Raw genomic sequence first — 20,912 nt, forward strand, 5'->3', positions numbered from 1 at the left:
ACTCTTACTGCATTCTAGGAATTTGTGCTGTCAGTTTCATTTTAATTTCACAAATATTTCATAAATGCTTATTTAGGCCCTTATGTGAATAAGCCACTGTCTACACACTGCAAAATACAGAAAGAGTAGTTAGACTATATATTGTAATCTACAAGATCCTTTGGGCCAAAAATAAATACTATGCAAGGACAATTTTGGCCTTAAAAGAAGAAAAAAATTGCTAAATATTTCAAATGAGTTAGTAGGAACATTTGAGATAGATCTTGAAGAAAGAGTGCCATTTCAATTGTAAATGAGGATGGACGCAGTCAGGGAAGGAAAGTTTCCCTGTGGATGGACCTATCTGAGAAAAAGCATGTACCTGAGAGACTAAAGTATGTCCAGAAGTCTCTCAGTAACTGATTTTGGCTACAACACAGATTCCATTAGGACAACCATAGAGAAGGAGACTCCAGTTAAACCAAGGTTTCATTGGAAATGAACTCAATGTCAGGGAGAGCAAATGCAGTGTGACAAAGATCTATCTATCATCTATAAACACACACACACACAAAGACACGCACATATAGTTGGCTCTCTATATCTGTTGGTTTTGCATCTGTGGATTCAAACAATTGTGGATCAAACCTATTCAAGAAAAAATAATTGCGTCTTTACGAAATATGTACAGACTGTTGGTTTTGGTCACTATTTGCTAAACAATACAGTATAACAACTATTTACTTAGCGATTACATTGTGTTGGGAAAAGAAAGAGAGATCAGACTGTTACTGTGTCTATGTAGAAAAGGAAGACATAAGAAACTCCATTTTGACTGTACCCTGAACAATTGTTTTGCCTTGAGATGCTGTTAATCTGTAACTTTAGCCCCAACCTTGTGTCACAGAAACATGTGTTGTACGGAATCAAGGTTTAAGGGATCTAGGGCTGTGCAGGATGTGCGTTGTTAACAGTATGTTTACAGGCAGTATGCTTCGTAAAAGTCATCACCATTCTCCATTCTCAATTAACCAGGGGCAAAATGCACTGCGGAAAGCCACAGGGACCTCTGCCCAGGAAAGCCGGGTATTGTCCAAGGTCTCTCCCCACTAAGACAGCCTGAGATATGGCCTTGTGGGATGGGAAACACTTGACCATCCCCCAGCCTGACACCTGTGAAGCGTCTGTGCTGAGCAGGATTAGTAAAAAAGGAAGGCCTCTTGCGGTTGAAATAAGAGGAAGGCCTCTGTCTCCTGCATGCCCCTGGGAACGGAATGTCTCCGTATAAAACTGATTGTACATTTGTTCTATTCTGAGATAGGAGAAAACCACCCTGTGGCTGGAGGTGAGACATGCTGGTGGTAATGCTGCTCTGTTATTCTTTACTACACTGAGATGTTTGGGTGGAGAAAAGCATAAATCTGGCCTACGTGCACATCCAGGCATAGTACCTTCCCTTGAACTTATTTGTGACACAGATTCCTTTGTTCACATGTTTTCTTGCTGACCTTCTCCCCACTATCACCCTGTTCTCATGCCACTTTCCCCTTGCTGAGATAGTGAAAATAGTAATCAATAAATACTGAGGGAGCTCAGAGACCGAAGCCTGTGCGGGTCCTCTGTAGGCTGAGCGCCGGTCCCCTGGGCCCACTGTTCTTTCTCTATACTTTGTCTCTGCGTCTTATTTCTTTTCTCAGTCTCTCATCCCATCTGATGAGAAATACCCACAGGTGTGGAGGGGTTGGCCCCCTTCAACATTGTATTAGGCATTTAAAGTAATCTAGATAGGATTTAAAGTACGCAGGAGGATTTGCAGAGGTTATATGCAAAATGCTATACCATTTGATATTAGGGACTTGAGCATCCATAAATTTTGGTATCTGAGGGCAGTGCTAGATCCCCCACAGATCCAGAAGCCCCAGGGATTCAGAAGGATGACAGTATATCACACTTATTTATTTAGATTTTATATTTATATATTTTATATGTATGTGTATCTATATGTATATCATAAAATCTGTACATACAAATTAACAAACATATGGATAGTTACATGCAGTCATGCATTGCTTCATGATGGGAATACGTTCTGACAATTTCGTCATTATGATTACATACTATAGTGTTCTTGCAAGAAGTAAGTGATTTTGTCATTGTGAAAACATCCTAGAGTGTACTTACAAAAAATCTAGATGGTATAGCCCACACACCTAGGCTATATGGTATCACCTATTGCTCCTGGGCTACAAACCTATACATCATGTTACTATACTGAATACTGTAGGCAATTGTAATACAATGGTAAGTATTTGTGTATCTAAATATATCCACACATATAAAAGGTAGAGTAAAAAAAACGCATAAAAGTTTAAAAATTGTACAACTTACCGTAAATGGAGCTTGCAGGATTGGAAGTAGTTCTGGGTGAGTCAGTGAGTAAGTGATGAGTTAATGTGAAGGCCTAGGACATTTCTGTTCACTACTGTGGACTTTATTTTATAAACACTGTACATGTAGGCTACCTTAAATTTATTTCAAAATTTTTTCTTTCTACAAAATTAAATTAACTGAGCTTACTGTAATGTTTTTACCTTATAAACTTTTAAACTTTTTAAAACTTTCTGACTTTTTTGTAATAATACTTAGCTTAAAAGGCAAACATGTTGTACAGCTATACAACAATATTTTTCTTTAAATTCTGTTCTATAAGCTTTTTTCTATTTTTAGAATTTTTATTTAATTTTTTATTTTTAAAACGTTTTATTAAAAACTAAGACACAAACACACACATTAGCTTAGGTCTAGTTAGGGTCGAGATCATGAATATCACTGTCTTCCACCTCCACACCTTGTGCCACTGGAAGGTCTTTAGGGGAAATAACATGTATGTAGCTCTCATCTCCTATGACAACGACGCCTTCTTCTGGAATATATCCTAAAGGACCTGCCTGAGACTGTTTTATAGTTAACTTTTTTATATAATTAAAAGGCATATACCCTAAAATAATGATTAATAGTATAATAAATATAAACCACTAACACAGTTGCTTATTGTCACTATCAAGTATTATTATGGACGGTACATAAATATATGAGCTATACATTTATATGACTGACAGTGCAGATTTGTATACACCAGCATCACCACAAACGCATGAGTAATGTGTTCTACTGTGACATAATAATGGCTATGATGTCACTGGGTGATAGGAATTTTTCAGCTCCATTGTAATCTTATGGCACCACCATCCCATAGGCAATCAAAATGTCATTATGCAGTACACGACTTTATTCAGCTCTAGGAACCTATACCTTATATGCATATAATCTGGTAGCAATGACAATCCATTAATTGAAGAGGAATATGATTCAATGAGAGTCTTGTTTATGAAAAATTATCTGGCTACAGTGCTTAGAAGGTAAGACAGTAAGAGCCAGATGAAAAAGATAAGAAACTTGAGTTTTGCAAAACACATAGCTGAGTATGTTTTGGGGTGGGGACCTGAGTGGTACCAGCATGAACTTACAGAATTTCAAGTGTGAAGAGAATAAAGTCAAGGATGACCTAAAGATGAATCACTCATTATATTTAAAGAACATTGAGTTTGGGGAAAGCTATCAAGGACTTTTCAGCAACAGAATATCCAAACTCTTGCTCATTTTCATGTCTTTTCTATTACCCTCTGTGCAGTATGACATAATATATAATAACTTTATCTGTGCTTTTTTTCCTAAAACAGTGTCTCACTCTGTTGCCTAGGCTGGAGTGCAGTGGCATGATCATAGCTCACTGCAGCCTCCACCTTCTGGACTCAAGGGATCCTCCTGCCTCAGTCTCCCAACTTGCTGAGACTACAGGTGCACACAACTATGCCTGACTAGTTTTAAATTTTTGTTTTAGAGATGGGGTCTTCCTATGTTGCCCAGCCTGGCCTAGCTATACTTTTATAATATAAAGTTCTCATCATTTAGTCCCTACATCTAAGTGAGAACATGGGTTATTTGTTTTTCTCTTCCTGTGTTAGTTTGCTAAGGATAATGGCCTCCAGCTCCATCCATGTTCCTGCAAAGGCATAAAGTCGCTCATTGTCAAGGAATATAATTACATTATAATTACATTACAATATAATTACATTATAATTACATGTAATATAATTACATTATAATTACATGTAATATAATTACACTATATTCCTTGTAATATAACCTATAAAGATCACTGATTTCTTGATCTTACAAGGTTCCTTTCTTTTTAATTCAGGGAAAATTTCGACCACTTAATTCTTATTCTGACACTTCTGTTTTTTTTTTCTCTGCACTCATTTCAACTTAATTATTAAGTCTAATCTGTTAGCTTTCCGAATTAGTAAAGGTTTTCAGACTGCCAACAAACATACAAACACAGCTGGAAATGTTCTTAGAAGGCATCACAAACAGGGAGAAGCACTTGGCCTCTCTCCTCACTCACAGAAGCACACTGAACTAAGAGAATCCTCTCATAGTTTCCTATTTCTGTTCATTTCTGTCTATGATATGTGAATTGAATCTCTACAAGAAAAGAAATTAACCATTTCCCAATAAAGTGGAATAAAACACTTTGTGATGGTTAGCTGAATTTGTGAGATTTGCTTGGGTTCATGCAAACAGAAACTTGTTCTATGGAGGAAGTGTGCTATGAATCTCCAGTTTATAAACCTGTATTAGTAACAAAGACATCATACTCAAGTTGTTATTAAAGGATCTACTATTGTAGCACTTGATCCATTTATAAAGCCACATTGAAGAGCAAGAAACCTGTAAAATGTTTTATTTTTTCCTGCTCTAATCTAGTATGTCATGAACAGTTGACAAAATTTTCTTGTATGCTTTTCAATAATATATACAAATATCTTAAGGAATTTATTAGATACTAATGACTTGAGTCATTAAAAAGTTAGGACAATTGTAATTGCAAAAAACTTTAAACATACACTAACATATACTGACATCTAGCCTGCATGATTACGTGACTTTAAATAAAGAATACATTCCAGTATGAGATCTAAACATTTCCTTTTAATGTTTTTGTCAGTGAATCTATGACTTGCTTATTTCTCAGGCTGTAGATAATGGGATTTAAGAAAGGAATTATGACAGTGTAAAATAGAGACTCCACCATATCTTGATCATCTGCTTGTGGAGATGCAGGGTGCACATACATGAAGAGAAGGGGGCCATAGTATAAAAAGACAGATAAGAGATGGGCTCCACAGGTGGAAAAGGCTTTCCTTAGGTTTTTGACAGAATTTTTTTTTAAGATTGTAAATAGGACAAATGTATAAGAGACAAGAACAGTCAAAATAGTGAATACCTGTATTGAACCAGACAAAATAAAAAGCATTAAAAAATTAATAGAAGGGTCAGTACAGGAAATCTTTAACAATGGGATAATGTCACAGTAAAAGTGATGTATTATGTTGGAATTACAGAAGGTTAATCTGAATAAAATACCTTCATGAATTAAGGCATGAAGAAAGCCACCTATAAATGACAAGAATAATAGCCGGATGCACAGTCCATTGGTCATAATTACTGGATAAAGTAAAGGTTTGCATATGGCTACATAGCGATCATATGCCATTGTTGCCAAGAGAAAACATTCTGTGGTTGCACTGATTCCAAAGGAAAAAAATTGTATCTTGCATTCAGAGAGAGAAATCATCATACTCTTAGCTAAGAAGCTGATCAGCATCTTAGGGGTCACTGAGGATGATAACCAGGCATCCACAAAGGCTAAACTCCCAAGGAATAAGTACATTGGAATGTGAAGGTGTGAGTCTTTCCAGATGACAGCAATCAGACCAACATTTCCCATGATGGTGATGAGATATATTACCAAGAATGCCAGGAACAGGGCTATTTTCCAGTCTGATTGATATGTAAGTCCTGTGAGAACAAACTCTGTCAGTAATGTTGCATTTTCCTCATCCATGTCCTCATTGGATGTACCCTGAGTGAACTGAAATAAATATAAAAAGAATATTCAATAAGGATTTATAAAGTGAATACTGGAGGAGAGGAATTAAAATAAAATCATATACTCATCAGAATGTCCTCTTCATGTATTTATTACACTGTGCTGATGAAAACTATAGTAGGGGAATTGAAGAGGTGGAAAAATGCAATTATTTGAGTTTATAGAATGTTGTGGGAAGTCAGGGACCCTGAACGGAGGGACCAGCTAAAGCCATGACAGAAGAACATAAATTGTGAAGATTTCATGGACATTTATTAGTTTCTCAGATTAATACTTTTATAATTTCTTACACCTTTCTTTACTGCAATCTCTGAACATAAATTGTGAAGATTTAATGGACACTTATCACTTCCCCAATCAACACCCTTGTGATTTCCTCTGCCTGTCTTTAATCTCTCAATCCCATCATCTTCACAAGCTGAGGAGAATGTATGTCACCTCAGGACCCTGTGATGATTGCGTTATCTGCACAAATTGTTTGTAGAGCATGTATGTTTGAACAATATGTAATCTGGGCACCTTGAAAAAAGAACAGGATAACAGCAATGTTCAGGGAACAACAGAGATAACCTTAAACTCTGACTGCCGGTGAGCCAGGTGGAACAGAGCCATATTTCTCTTCTTTCAAAAGCAAATGGGAGAAACATCGCTGAATTCTTTTTCTCAGCAAGGAACATCCCTGAGAAAGAGAATGTGTCCCTGACGGGAGGCCTCTAAAATGGCTGCTTTGGGGGTGGCTGTCTTTTACAGTCACAGCTGTGGGATGAAATAAGCCCCGGTCTCCCGTAGTGCTCCCAGGCTTATTAGGACAAGGAAATTCCTGCCTAATAAATTTTGGTCAGACCGGTTGTCTGCTCTCAAACCCTATCTCCTGATAAGATGTTATCAATGACAATGCATGCCCGAAACTTCATTAGCAATTTTAATTTCACCCGGTCCTGTGGTCCTGTGATCTCACCCTGCCTCCATTTACCTTGTGATATCTTATTACCTTGTGAAGCATGTGATCTCTGTGACCCACACCCTATTCATACACTCCCTCCCCTTTTTGAAAATCACTAATAAAAACTTGCTGGTTTTACAGCTCAGGGGCATCACGGAACCTGCTGACATGTGATGTCTCCCCTGGACACCCAGCTTTAAATTTCTCTCTTTTGTACTCTGTCCCTTTATTTCTCAGACTGGCCAACACTTAGGGAAAATAGAAAAGAACCTACATGAAATATCAGGGGTGAATTTTGCCCAATAATAGAATGTGCATGAATAAACATATTTAAGCAAAAAGAGAGGCATTCTATAGATGTGATTAATTTATGTGGACACTGGAGTATGGTACAAAATTTCTGTGTCTGAGACATGGATACAAAGTCAAGGGAAAAGATCTTTGTAAGGTCAGAAACGCAAAAAGAGTTAAAAGCCATGTGAAGGACTTTGAACTTTATTCTTCAGGAAATAGTCATGAATTTAAAATTTTAAGACAGACAGTGGCATATAAGATGTATTTTAAGTTAAATAATTGGTGTTACAGGAAATAGGCTGCAAGGAAGGGAAACTGCAGTCAGAGATACTAATCTGGAAGCTGTTTCTATCGCAAAGGAATCCCAAGCCAGATTACATATCAGAATTGCCTGGGGAACTTTCTTACCAAAATATAGAACATGAGGGATTACTATTAAATTCTGTAGTTCAAGAATGAGGTCTGGGAATACGTATTTTTAAGAAAATGCTATTCATGTGATTCAAATGCATGCAAAGTACCTACTTCATGTGTGATAAGGAAGTGATGACGAAGACAAAGAAATAGATGGAAAAGAATTCAGAATGTAGAGTCAACAGAGCTCTATGACATATTAGATGGGAAAAGAATAGTCACTGAAATAAAGAGGAGTCATTTGGTGATTCAAAATGAGATTGAGAACTCAGGTTCGTTGGCAGATATGGGGAAGGAGCATTCTCTGAACATCCAGGTGAGATGTACTTAGAGTTGTGACTCTACTAGAACTTAATAAAAATAATGATATAAGAGGCATTGGGGGTAGTTTAAGGCATAGTTATAGATGTCCTATGCATTGGAGAGTGTATCAAACATAAAAGAGGAACAGAAAGGCAATACATTTAAATTATATTAAACAGGTTATAAAGTGTATCCACTTTACATGTCATTTATTAGATGGCCAGCACCTGGTCCTCTTTTCTACCACATGAATCTTGGTGGCTGAGAGAGAATACTACCCATTCTAGAGCTAGAAACTTACTTTTCCATCCTTCTTGCACCTAGAGTGAGGCTACTTGACTAGGTTTGGCCAGCCAGACCCACCAACATAGATTTGGAATTTGGAAGGTGAAAAACAAAGGAACAGGGATCAAAGAGAATTTTTGATACAAAAGCAGCCAAAGCAGCAATATCAAGACTCTGACAAAAGCATCTGCACACAACAATGGAACTGACAGTGTGAGCTGTGGCATTTGAAATTTCACCCATGACAACGGGAGCTTTTGTTGAGCTAGTGTTGGGACATGATTTGGGCTGTTGACTGGCTGTCTTATTTCATTCTGTTCCTGCTATTTTAGATAGCTTTCCATTCAATAAACTCATTGCCCAATGCAACCAAGAGTCCTGGCTCAAACAAAGAGACAAGGGCGATATCAGAAAAAAATACTGAGCAGAGTAATCAAAGAAGCAGGAGGGAAACTGGAAAGCTGAATTTTGTAGACATAAAGAGAGGAAATATACTCAAGAAGGACAAAGCACAGGGCAAAATGCCAAAAGAAATGCTCTGGTTGGACTAAATATGAATAGAGATCACTGATTGTGGAAATTAGAGATTTTTAGTGGCTTCAGTGAGAGCAGTTTGCATTTTCTGATAGAATTAAAGTCAGAAAAAAATAAGAAGTGAACGGGAAACAAATGGCACAACAATGAGGGGAATGAACTAGAGCACTCCAAGTAATGCGAACAACATTTGCCATTTGCCTACTGTTGTAGAAATGTAAATAAATTGTCCAACCATTGTTGAAGACATAGTGGTGATTCCTCAAAAACCCAAAGACAGAAATACCATTTGACCTAACAATCCCATTACTGGATATGTACCTAAAGGAATATAAATTGTTCTACTGTAAAGACACATGCATGTGTATGCCCACTGCAACACTGTTCACAATATCAAAGACATCAAATCAATGATGGAATCCAGCCCATCAATGATAGACTGGATAAAGAAAATGTGATACATATACACGATGGAATACTATGCAGCCATAAAAAAGGAGATCATGTCCTTTGCATGATGGAACTGGAGGCCATTATCCTTGGTAAACTAATACAGGAACCAAAACCCAAATACCACATATTCTCACTTGTAAGTGGGAGCTAAATCATGAGAACACACGGACTCATAGAGGGGAACAACACACACTGAGGCCTCTTGGAGGGTGGAGGATTAGAGGAGGGAGAGGATCTGGAAAAATATAATAACTAATGGGTACTAGGCTTAATACCTGGGTGATGAGATAATCTGTACAACAAACCCAAATGACACAAGTTTACCTATGTAACAAACCTGCACATGTACCCCTGAACTTAAAAATAGATGTTTTCTGTAAGCCTTTTTAATAAAAGTTTTCAAAAGTAAGGAGAAGAAAGGAAGGCAGGGAGAGGAGGAAAGGAACCAGAGAAGTGGAAAAGAAAATCTGAGTAGTGAAAAGAAAATAAAAAAGAGAAAAATAGAAAACAAAAAAGGCATATATGAACGAATGTAGAAAAGACAAGAGAAGCAGAAAAGAAACTGAAAAGCTGAGTGCTGGAAAGCCAAAGAATAGGAAGAGAGGAAGTATCAGAGAAAGACAGAGGATTGGAGGTAAATGGGTGTTTTAACCCTGAAGTTCATTAAAAGATGTGAATTAGATGTGAATTCTAAAAATCTTTTCTTTACTGTTACTCAAAATTGAAACTTTAGTTTCCTATGGTCTTTTTGTATGAAAACAAGATCCAATTTTAAATTTTACTTACAAACTTTGTGTTGTTCATAGATACACTAGCACTGTCTAAAAGTTCTTTCCACATATAAGTTACTTTGTCTTTGTTATTCTAGTGGTTGGAACTGACTTTAGGAATTCTGCTGGCTTTACTTGAGAGCACTTTCTTCTCCAACGATTTTTTTTTAGCAAGATAATATTGAGCCAGGACTGCAACCTGAAACAGGCTATATAAATAACCAACAACAATAATTTCAGTGATTTCAGATGTATTTTAATTTGGAATTAAATTAAATTAAATGGGGCTCCATTCACGCAATCTCAATAGAAAAATAATTGAAAATCTCAAATTCTATTTATGTGTGGATACTTTTTAAGTCATAAATATGGAAAAAGCATTGGAGGGGCATTTTTCTGCATTTATATGTATTTTCTGCACATATATAAATATAAATACTCAATGAAATTATTTTCAAAAGTGGGTGAAAATCTAAGTATTAAATGACACCTTAAAAGTTGTAATCATAATATGTATTTAATTAAACAATAGATTATTTTATCAGAATCAACAAAAAGATATCTTATATAGTGATCATTATAATTGAATCTTTAAACTCAGTTTTAAGTTGTTCTGGTTCACCAAAACTTACCTTATAAAGTCACTGTAATTAGGTTAACAAGGTAATAAAACATCATTGAAAGGAGCAAATCAGTATCACAGCTATTTTGCTTGTTCAGGCTTTATTATTATTTTTATTTTCTAACTACTAGAAAGTAGGGAACAGTCTTTAATTGTAAAAATAATGTTTGCAGATAATTCACTAATACTTTTCATATCTACCTATTCTGACATCTTGTAAACCTAATCTTAAATTATTATTAAATTTTAAACTTTCTACCTAAAGAATAATAAATGCTATAAAAATCATTTTACTCTTACCCATATCTTGGAAGAAATTGTGGAGATCCTTTAAAAGTGTTAGGTTTTCTAAAGTAGAAATAAACACAATATAGCACTAAAATGACAAAAACATAGGTAGCAATCTTGGCACACCAATTCATTTCAGAGGTTTCATTTCCTAAGTTGAAGAAACATGTGTATAAATTTTCCTTGAACACCAGAGTCAACTAATTGTACAACTGTGCACTTTTGCTAAAACAGGAAAAAGTGGAGAACTGAAATTGCCCCAAGAGAGCTTGAGCATCCCCTTAAGGACAAAGTTAGTGGTTCTACTGGGCATTGTAGGATTGGACATGTATGAAAAGTTCAAATTGTTCCACAAGGGATTACAGACTTTAGAATTATAAACATTGATTTATTGTAGACAGTTCTAGTTTTAAGAATTGAAATTATACTTTATGCCATTATTTTTTTTTTACCCCAGATGACACTACTGACATATTTGTACAAACTTTGGTTTACTTACATAATTTAATGCTCTGAGTTCTTTGGTTAGTATGTTCTCATCTGAGTTAATGAAAACATGATTTTAATAAAACCAAAGATCTAAATTCCTTCCAGAAGCAAACACCAAGTTTTCCTCTTCATGCAAACTGCAGCTTAAATTCCAGACATATACCTAGCTCCTCAAATTTAAGATAAAGTCTGAGGAGAAATTTTTCTAGGCAAATGTTAGGGGGAGGAGCAAAGAAAATAAAAGACAAAGGGCCTCTGTGGAGAGGGCATAGATCTGTGCTTCCCAAATTTCAATGCCTATGAATTTCCTGGAGACATTGTTAAAATGCAGATTCTGTTTCAGTAGTTCTGAAGTGGGGCTCAAGAGTCATCCTGTTTAGGCCTGCGTGGTGACTCGCGCCTGTAATCCCAGCACTTTGGGAGGCCGAGGCAGAAGGATCATTTGAGGCCATATGAGACTAGCCTGGCCAACATGGTGAAACTCCCGTCTTTACTAAAAATACCAAAAAAATAAAAATAAAAAAGGCCAGGCATGGTGGCTCTCACCTATAATTCCAGCACTTTGGGAGGCCAAGGTAGGCAGATCGCCTGAGGTCAGGAGCTCGAGACAAGCCTGACTAACATGGAGAAACTCCGTCTCTACTAAAAGGGCAAAAAAGTAGCCGGGTGTGGGTGTGGTGGCACATGCCTGTTATCCCAGCTACTTGGGAGGCTGAGGCAAGAGAATCAATTGAACCCAGGAGGCGGAGGTTGTAGTGAGCAGAGATTGTGCCATTGCACTCCAGCCTAGGCAACCAGAGCGAAACTTTGTCTCAAAAAAAAAAAAAATTAGCTAGATGTGATGGTGCGTGCCTGTAATTCCAGCTACTTGAGAGGCTGAGACACAAGAATTGCTTGAATCCAGGAGGCAGAGGTTGCAGTGAGCCGAGATCGCCTGGGCTACAGAGTGACCCTGTCTCAAAAAGAAAGAAAGAAAAAAAAGCAGTCTTCCTGTCTAACAGAGTGATGCCTATGGACACTTGCCTTCCACACAATGTTCATCATTGGAGGGCCTAGATTATAGGAGAACCTAGATCACTGGAGAAACAAAAAATGACAAATGTGGCTGGCAATCAAAGAGAGAAGCAGAAAGGAGCCAAATGTGGCCAAAGAAGCAGTATGAGTGGGATTGCACAGGGTTTGGAGACTAGGTCAGAGACTTTGTTCTTTAATCCCAATTTGGAGGAAAGCTATTGAGAGATTGTGATTGTGGTAGTAATATGTTCAGATTTTCTTTCTGAGAATTAACATAAAAACTTGTCAATGAGCATTTATTCAGAAAAGTAAAAATGTCCTTATTTTTGGCATTTAGACAGTGATAAGTAACTACCTACACATTAATTTTTTAAAAACTTTAATCTCCACTAGCAAGATGAGAGAAAGCAAAGGGCATATCTTTTGGTAGATTTATTAATCAATTATCTGACTTTCTTAGAATTTTTCTAGTGAAAAGAAATATACAGAAGAAAATTGCATATATAGAAGCAAAGTAACTGTGAATGTGCCGCAGAAAGGTGGAGTAAACAATATGATGTGCCGAGTTAGCTATTCACCCAACCAAAATTTGACTTAAATTGACTACCCCTTTAAATTTTATGTAATTATCTCCTAACTTGTTGCCTAGTTTTTGCTACCAAGGTCTGCATCATTGTTTTCAGTGTAAATAATCTTTTCAATTTTGTTAATTTAAATACGTGGCTCATAGCGTCTCACTGAGGTTTTAATTTGCATTTCCAAGATGACTAACGATCCAGCATGTATTTATGACCTTATTTGGCATATCTGTATTATTTTTGGTGAAGTTTATTCTGTTAAAATATTTTCCTTATTTAATAAAATTGGGTTATTAGGTTTCTTTTCATTGATTTTGAGAGCTTGCTGTATATTCCGGATACAATTCTTTTGTCGGATATATGAGTTGCAAATATTCGGGACCTTGATTCTCTTTCTTTTCCACGAGATATTCCACTGATGATATACTGATGACATTGTGCTGATTATTCTGATGACATGCTGATTGTCCTATTAAGCAAGAAATAGCAGCTACTCAAGACTTATTGGTAACACATCTGCATGCCAGAGAGTTGGAAATAAATTTCACAAATATTCAGGGGCTTTCTATTTCAGTGAAATTCCTAGAGGTCCAGTGGTGTGGGGCATGTTGAGCTATCCCTTCTAAAGTGAAGGAAAAGTTGTTCCATCGAACCTATCCTGCAGGCTAGAAAGACGCATAAAGCCTTAATAGGTTCTTTGAATTTTGGAGACAACATGTTCCTAATTGGAGTGTGTTACTCTGGCCCATTTAACCAATAATACAACAAGTTGCTGGTTTGATTGAGGCTCAGAATACGAGAAGGTTCTGCGACAGGTCTAGGCTGCTGTGCAAACTACCTAGAAGGATAAAGGGGGATATCATGATGTTACCGTTATCTATTGCCCTCAAATAAGTCTCATGTAGAAGGTACTTTAGTAGATGTGGTAAATATCATACCACTATAGCACGTGCACATCTTATAGATGAACGTTTAAAATAATTTTGTGGGTACATAGTGGGTGGTATATATTTATGGGGTACATGAGATATTTTAATGGAGGCATACAATTCATAATAATCAGATCAGGGTAAATGGGTTATCAATTACCTCAAGCATTTATTCTTTCTTTGTGTTACAAACAATCCAATTATACTCGTTATTTTTAAATGTACAATAAGTTATTGTTGACTGTAGTCACAACGTTGTGCTATCAAATACTACATCTTATTCATTCTACTTAACTATATTTTTGTACCCATTAACCATAACCACTCCTTCCTGCCTACTATCCTTACCAACCTCTGGTAAACATTCTTCTACTCTATCTCCATGAGTTCAATGTTTTAATTTTTAGCTCCCACAAATAAGTGAGAACATGCAAAGTTTGTCTTTCTGTGCCTGACTTACTTTACTTAACATAAAGACCTCCAGTTTTATCCATGTTGTTGCAAATGAAAGGAGCGTGCTTTTTAATGGCTGAATAGTACTCCATTGTGTATATGTGGCACATTTGCTTTATCCATTCATCTGTCAATGGACACTTAGGTTGCAAATCTTGACTATTGTGAATAGTGCTGTAATAAACACAGGAGTGCGGATATCTCTTCTATATACTGGTTTTCTGTTCTTTCTTTCTTTCTTTCTTTTTTGGCTATACACCTAGCAGTGGGATTGCTGGGTCATATGGTAGTTCCATTTTTAGTTTCTTGAGGAACCTCCAAGCTGTCTCACAGTGCTTGTACTAATTTACATTCCCAACAACAGTATGTGACAGTTACCTTTTCTACACACCCTAACCAGCATTTCTCACTGCCTATCATTTGGATATAAGCCATTTTAACTGGAGTAAGATATTATCTCATTGTAGTTTTGATTTGCATTTCTCTGATGATCATTGATATTGACCATCTTTTCCTATATCTGTTAGTGATTTGTATGTCTTCTTTTGAGAAATGTCTATCATATCTTTTGCCAATTTTTAATCAAGTTATTAGATTTTTTTTCCTATTAGTTGTTTGGGTTTCTTATGTATTCTGATTATTAATACATTGTCAGATAGGTAGTTTGCAAATATTTTCTCCCATTCTGTGGGTTGTCTCTTGACTTTGTTGATTGTTTGCTGTGCAGAAGCTTTCTAACTTGATATGATTCCATTTGCCCATTTTTGCTTTGATTGCGTCTGCTTTTGGGGTATTACTCAAGAACTCTTCACCCAGTCCAATGTGCTGCCCATTGTTTTCTTGTAGTAGTTTCATAGTTTCAAGTATTCTAGTTCAGTCTTCAGTCCATTTTGATTTTTGTATATGGTGAGAGACAGGGGTCTACTTTCAATTTCTGCATATGAATATCCAGTTTTCCCAGCACCATTTATTGAAGAGACTATACTTTCCTCAATGTATGTGTTTGGCACCTTTGTTGAAAATGAGTTCATTGTTTGTAGATGTATGAATTTGTTTCTGGGTTCTCTATTTTGTTCCATTGGTCTATGTGAGTATTTTTATGCTAGTACCATGCTGTTTTGGTTATTATAGATCTGTAGTATAATTTGAAGTCAGTTACTGTGATTCTTCCAGTTTTGTTCTTTTTGCCCAGGATAGCTTTGTATATTCTGAGTCTTTTGTGGTTCCATTCAAATGTTTGGATTGATTTTTTCTATTCCTGTGAAGAATGTCGTTGGTATTTTGATAGGCATTGCATTGAATCTGTAGTTTGCTTTAGGTAGTATAGACAATTTTAACAATATTGTTTCTTCCAACCCATGAACATGGAATATATTTCCATTTTTTGGTATCATCTTCAATTTCTTTCATCAGTGTTTTATAGTTTTCTTTACAGAGATCTTTCACTTTTTTGGTGAAGTTAATTCCTAGGTATTAAATTTTATGCGTGGCTATTGTAAATGGAATTAATTTTTTTATTTTTTTTCAGATTGTTCACTGTTGGTATATAGAAATGCTACAGATTTTTTGTATGTTGATTTTGTATCCTGCAACTTTATTGAATTTGTTGATCAGTTCTCATAGATTTTCGGTGGAGTCTTTAGGTTCATTCAAATATAAGATCGTATCATCTGCAAACAAAAATAATTTGACTTCTTCTTTTCCAATTTGGATACCCTTTATTTCTTTCTCTTGTATCTGATTGTTCTAGCTAGAACTTCTAGTACTATGTCAACTAAAAGTGGTAAAAGTGGACATCCCTGTCATTTTCCAGATATTAGAAAAAAGGCTTTTAGTTATTACTCATTTAGTATGATACTAGCTGTGGGTCTTTCATCTATGGCTTTTATTATGTTGAGATATGTTTCTTCTATATCCAGTTTTTTGAGGGTTTTTATCGTAAAACTGATTGAATTTTATCAGATGTTTATTCTGCATCAATTCAAATGATGGCATGGGTTTTGTCTTTTATTCTGTTGATATGATATATCACATTGATTGATATGCATATGCCAAACCATCCTTACATCCCTGGGATAAATCAAACTTGGCCATGATGAATGATTTTTTTAATGTGATGTTGAATTCAGTTTGCTACTGTTTTGTGGATTTTTGCATGAATGTTCATCAGGAATATTGGCCTGTAGTCTTCTTTTTTTTGTATATGTCTTTGTCTGGCTTCGGTAGCAAAGTAATAATGGCCTTGTAGAATGAGGTTGGAAGTATTCCTTCCAGCTCTATTTTTTGGGATAGTTTTAGGAGGATTGATGTTAAGTTATTCTTTAGATATTTGGTAAAATTCAGCAATGAAGCCAATTGACCATATACTTTCAAATATCCTATCTTCAAGCTCACTAATACTTTCTTATGCTCCGTCAGTTCTGCTGTTAAGAGATTCTGACATAATCTTTATTATTTCAATAGCATTTTTCAACTCCAGAATTTCTGCTTGATTCTTTTAAATTATTTAAGTCTCTTTGTTAAATTTATCTGTCAGGTTTTTCTTTGCTTGGAGACTTCTTATTAAAGCTTCAGTCTCCTTTCTTGCTATTGGTCTGTTCAGGTTTTGGATTTCTGCATGGTTCAATCTTGGGAGGTTGTATGTATCTAGGATTTTATCCATTTCTTCTACATTTTCAAATTTATTTAAATATGGTTACTCATAGTAGTCCCTAATAATCATTTGCATTTCTGTGGTATCAATTGCAATGTGTCCTTTTTCATCTCTGATTTTTTTTGGGTTTTCTGTCTTTTTTTCTTAAGTAGTCTGGCTAATGGTTTGTCAATTTTGTTTATCCTTCCAAAAAACCAACTTTTCATTTCCATGATTTTTGCATTGTTTTCCTTTTTTCGGTTTCATTTGTTTCTGCTCTAATTTTTATTGTTTATTTCCTTCTACTAATTTTGGATTTGGTTTGCCCTTGCTTTTCTAATTCTTTAGGATGCATTGTTCGGTTGTTTATTTGAAGTTTATCTATGTTTTTGTATGTAGGCACTTATGGCTATAAACTTTCTTAGTACCAATTTTGCTGCATCCCATAGGTTTTGGTATGTTGCATTTTCGTTTTTTTATTTGTTTCAAGAAAATTTTCAATTTTCTTCGTCGACTTACCGATCATTCAGGTACATATTGTTTAATTTCTATGTGTTTGTATAGTTTCCAAAATTCCTCTTGTTATTGACTTCTAGTTTTATTCCATTACATTAAGAGATGATACTTGATATTATTTCATTTTTTAAAAATTCTTTGAGACCTGTTTTGTGCCATAACATATAGTCTATCCTTGAGAGTGATCTATGTGCACAGGAGAATAATGTGTATTCTGCAACTGTGTTGGATGAAATGTTCTGCAAATATCTATTAGGTCCATTTGGTCTATAGTGCAAATCACATTTAATGTTTCTTTGTTGATTTTGTGTCTGAAAGATCTGTCCAGTGCTGAAAATGGGATGTTGAAGTCTCTAGCTGTTATTATATTGGGGTCTATCTCTCTCTTCAGCTCTAGTAATATTTGCTTTATATGTCTAGGTGCTCTAGTGTTGACTGCATATATATTTACAATAATTATATCTTCTTGCTGAGTTGACCTCTTTATCATCACATAATAACCTTCTTAGTACCCTTTTATGCCTTTTGCCTTAAAATCTATGTTGTTTGATATAAGTATAGCTATTCCTCCTTTTTTTATTTCCATTTGCATGCAATGTATTTTTCCATCCCATTATTTTTGATCTGTGTGTGTCTTTATAGGTGAGGTGTGTTTCCTGTATGCAACAGATCATTGGGTATTTAAAAAAAAATCTATTCAGTCCCTATACATCTTTTGATTGGAGAATTTAGTCTATTTAAATTCAATGTTATTATTCATAAGTATGGTCTTACTCTTGCCATTTTGTTATTTGTTTTCTGTTTTTTTTTTTTTTTGGTGGTCTTCTCTTCTTTCCTTCCTTCTTGTTTTCCATTTAGTGAAGGTGATTTTTCTTTGGTGGCATGTTTTAATTTCTGATTTTTATTTTTTTATGTATCTGGTGTAGGTTTTGTGATTTGAGATTGCCATGAAGCTTGCCAATACTATCTTATAGCCCGTTACTTTGAACTAATGATAAATTAATACTGATTGCATAGGCAAACAAACAAATCAGCAAAGATAAACAAATACAATTCTACACTTTATCTCCCCACTTTTCAACTTTTTTTGTTGTTTCTATTTATATCTTATTGTACTATGTCTTGAAAAGTTGTAGTTATGATTATTGATCACTTCATATTTAGTCTTTCTATTCAAGATGGGAGTAGTTTACATGCCACAATTACAGTGTTGTTCCATGTTTCTCTGTGTACTTACTATTACCAGTAAGTCTTGTATCTTCACATGATTTCTTATTGCTCATTAATGTTCTTTTCTGTCAGATTGAAGAACTCCCTTCAGCATTTATTATAGGACAGGTCAGATGTTGGTGAACTCCCTCAACTTTTGTTTGTCTGGGAAAATCGTTATTTCTTCTTCATGTTTGAAGGATATCTTCACTGTTTATATTATTCTAAGATAAAAGTTTTTTTTTTCTTCAGCACTTCAAGTATGTCATGCTACTCTCTCCTGGCCTGTAAGGTTTCTACTGAAAAGTCTGCTGCAAGACATATCAGAGCTCCATTGTATGTTATTTTTTAAATTTTCTCTTGCTGCTTTTAGAATTCTTTGCTTATTTTTGACCTTAGGGAGTTTGATTGTTAAATGTCTTTAGGTAGGCTTCTTTAGGTTAAATATATTTGGTGTTCTATAACCTTCTTATACTTGGATATTGATATCTTTCTGTAGGTTTGAGAAGTTCTCTGTTATTATCCCTTTGAATAAACTTTCTACCCCTGTCTCTCTTTTTATCTACTCCTTAAGGCCAATACCTCTTAGATTTGCTCTATTAAGGCTATTTTCTAGATATTTTAGGCATGCTTCATTCTTTTGTATTTTTTTTCTTTCATCTCCTCTGATGGTGTATTTTCAAATATCCTGTCTTCAAGCTCATTAATACTTTCTTATGCTTGACCAGTCTGCTATTTATTTCAATTGCATTTTTCAGCTCCAGAATTTCTGCTTGATTCCTTTAAATTATTTCAGTCTCTTTGTTAAATTTATCTGACTGGATTCTGAGTCCTTTTTTTTGTGTGTTATTTTGAAATTCATGGAGTTTCCTCAAAGCAGCTATTTTGAATTCACTATTTGAAAGGTCACATATCTCTGCTTCTCCTGGATGGACTTCTGGTGTCTTACTTAATTCATTTTGTAGGTCATGTCTTTCTGGATTGTCTTGAAGCTTGTGGATGTCTTTCAATGTCTGGTATTTATTATTGTCTTTGCAGTCTGGGCTTATTTGCACCCACCCTCCTTCGGAAGACTTTATGGGTATTTGAAGGAACTTGGATGTTTTAATCTAAGTTTTTGGTCACTACAGCCATATCTGTATTAAGAGGCAATCCAAGCCAAGTAACACCGTGGTTCTCACAGAGTCAAAGAGGTGAAACCTTAGTGGTCTTGGATAAGATCTGGAAGAATTCCCTGGGTTATCTGATAGAGACTCTTGTTCTCTTCCCTTACTTTCTCCGAAACAAATGGTGTCTCTGTCATTGTGCTGAGCTGCCTGAAGCTGAGGTTTGTGTGACATACACCACTGGGGCTGTGCTGGGTTAGAACTGAAGCCAGAACAGCACTGGGTCATACTCAAGGCCCATGGTAACCACTACCTGTCTACTGCCTATGTTCACTCAAGGCCTTAGAGCTTTACAATGAGCAGGTGGCAAAGCCCTCCAGTATTCTTTCCTTCCTTTCAGAGCAGTGAGTTTCCCTCATCCACAGATGGACTCATAGATGCTGTGCGAGAGCCAGGACCTAGAGTCAGAAACCTTAAGAATTTACCTGGTTCTCTGTTCTTCTGTGGCTCAACTTGCACCCAAGCCACAAGACAAAGTCTTTCTCACTATTCTCTCTCTTTTCTACAATTAGAGGGGTCTCTCGTCATGGCTGCTCTTGCCCCAGTCCCATGATGAGTACTGCCTGGCTACTACTAATGTTCAATCCAAACCCAAAGGCTCATTAGTCAGCTTGTGGTGAATGCTGCCAAGTCTGGGACTCTCTTTCAGGGCAGTGGGTATCCCTCTGGCCTGTAAAGGACAAGAAATGCCATTCAAGAGCCAAAGCCTAGACTCAGAGACCACAAGATCCTGCTTAGTACTCTATCCTACTGTGGCCAAACTGGTACCTAAGCTGCAAGACAATCTCCTTTATTCTTCCTTTTTTTTTTCTCAAGCAGAAGGAGTGTTCCACTATAGCCACCACAGCTGTGAATGTAATGGGTCACATCTGAAACCAGCACATCTCTGAGTCTTACCCAAGGCCCATGGTGAGTACTGCCTGGGTACCACTGATGACTATTCAGGGCCCAAGAGCACTTTAAATAGCAAGGGATGAATCCTGCCAGGACTGGGTTCTTCCCTTCAAGGCAGCAGGTTCCTTTCT

General features: G+C 36.0%; 1 protein-coding gene and 1 long non-coding RNA gene across 2 annotated transcripts; one reads left to right on the forward strand and one right to left on the reverse strand.

Annotated features, from left to right (window-relative positions):
• Window positions 1–5,020: 5,020 nt before the first annotated feature.
• On the reverse strand, window positions 5,021–5,956 carry LOC116466347 (olfactory receptor 5H8). Its single transcript, XM_058437621.1, has one exon. The coding sequence runs from the start codon at window positions 5,948–5,950 to the stop codon at window positions 5,021–5,023; it is 930 nt and encodes a 309-aa protein (XP_058293604.1). The 5' UTR covers window positions 5,951–5,956.
• Window positions 5,957–7,900: 1,944 nt separating this feature from the next.
• Window positions 7,901–20,769, forward strand: LOC131383260 (uncharacterized). The gene is made up of 3 exons (XR_009213154.1): window positions 7,901–7,962; window positions 11,136–11,229; window positions 20,704–20,769. It is a non-coding gene; the product is annotated as an uncharacterized LOC131383260 (long non-coding RNA).
• The last annotated feature ends 143 nt before the right edge of the window (window positions 20,770–20,912 follow it).

Source organism: Hylobates moloch, unplaced genomic scaffold (assembly GCF_009828535.3).
Source record: "Hylobates moloch isolate HMO894 unplaced genomic scaffold, HMol_V3 SCAFFOLD_4, whole genome shotgun sequence".
Taxonomy (NCBI): Eukaryota; Metazoa; Chordata; class Mammalia; order Primates; family Hylobatidae; genus Hylobates; species Hylobates moloch.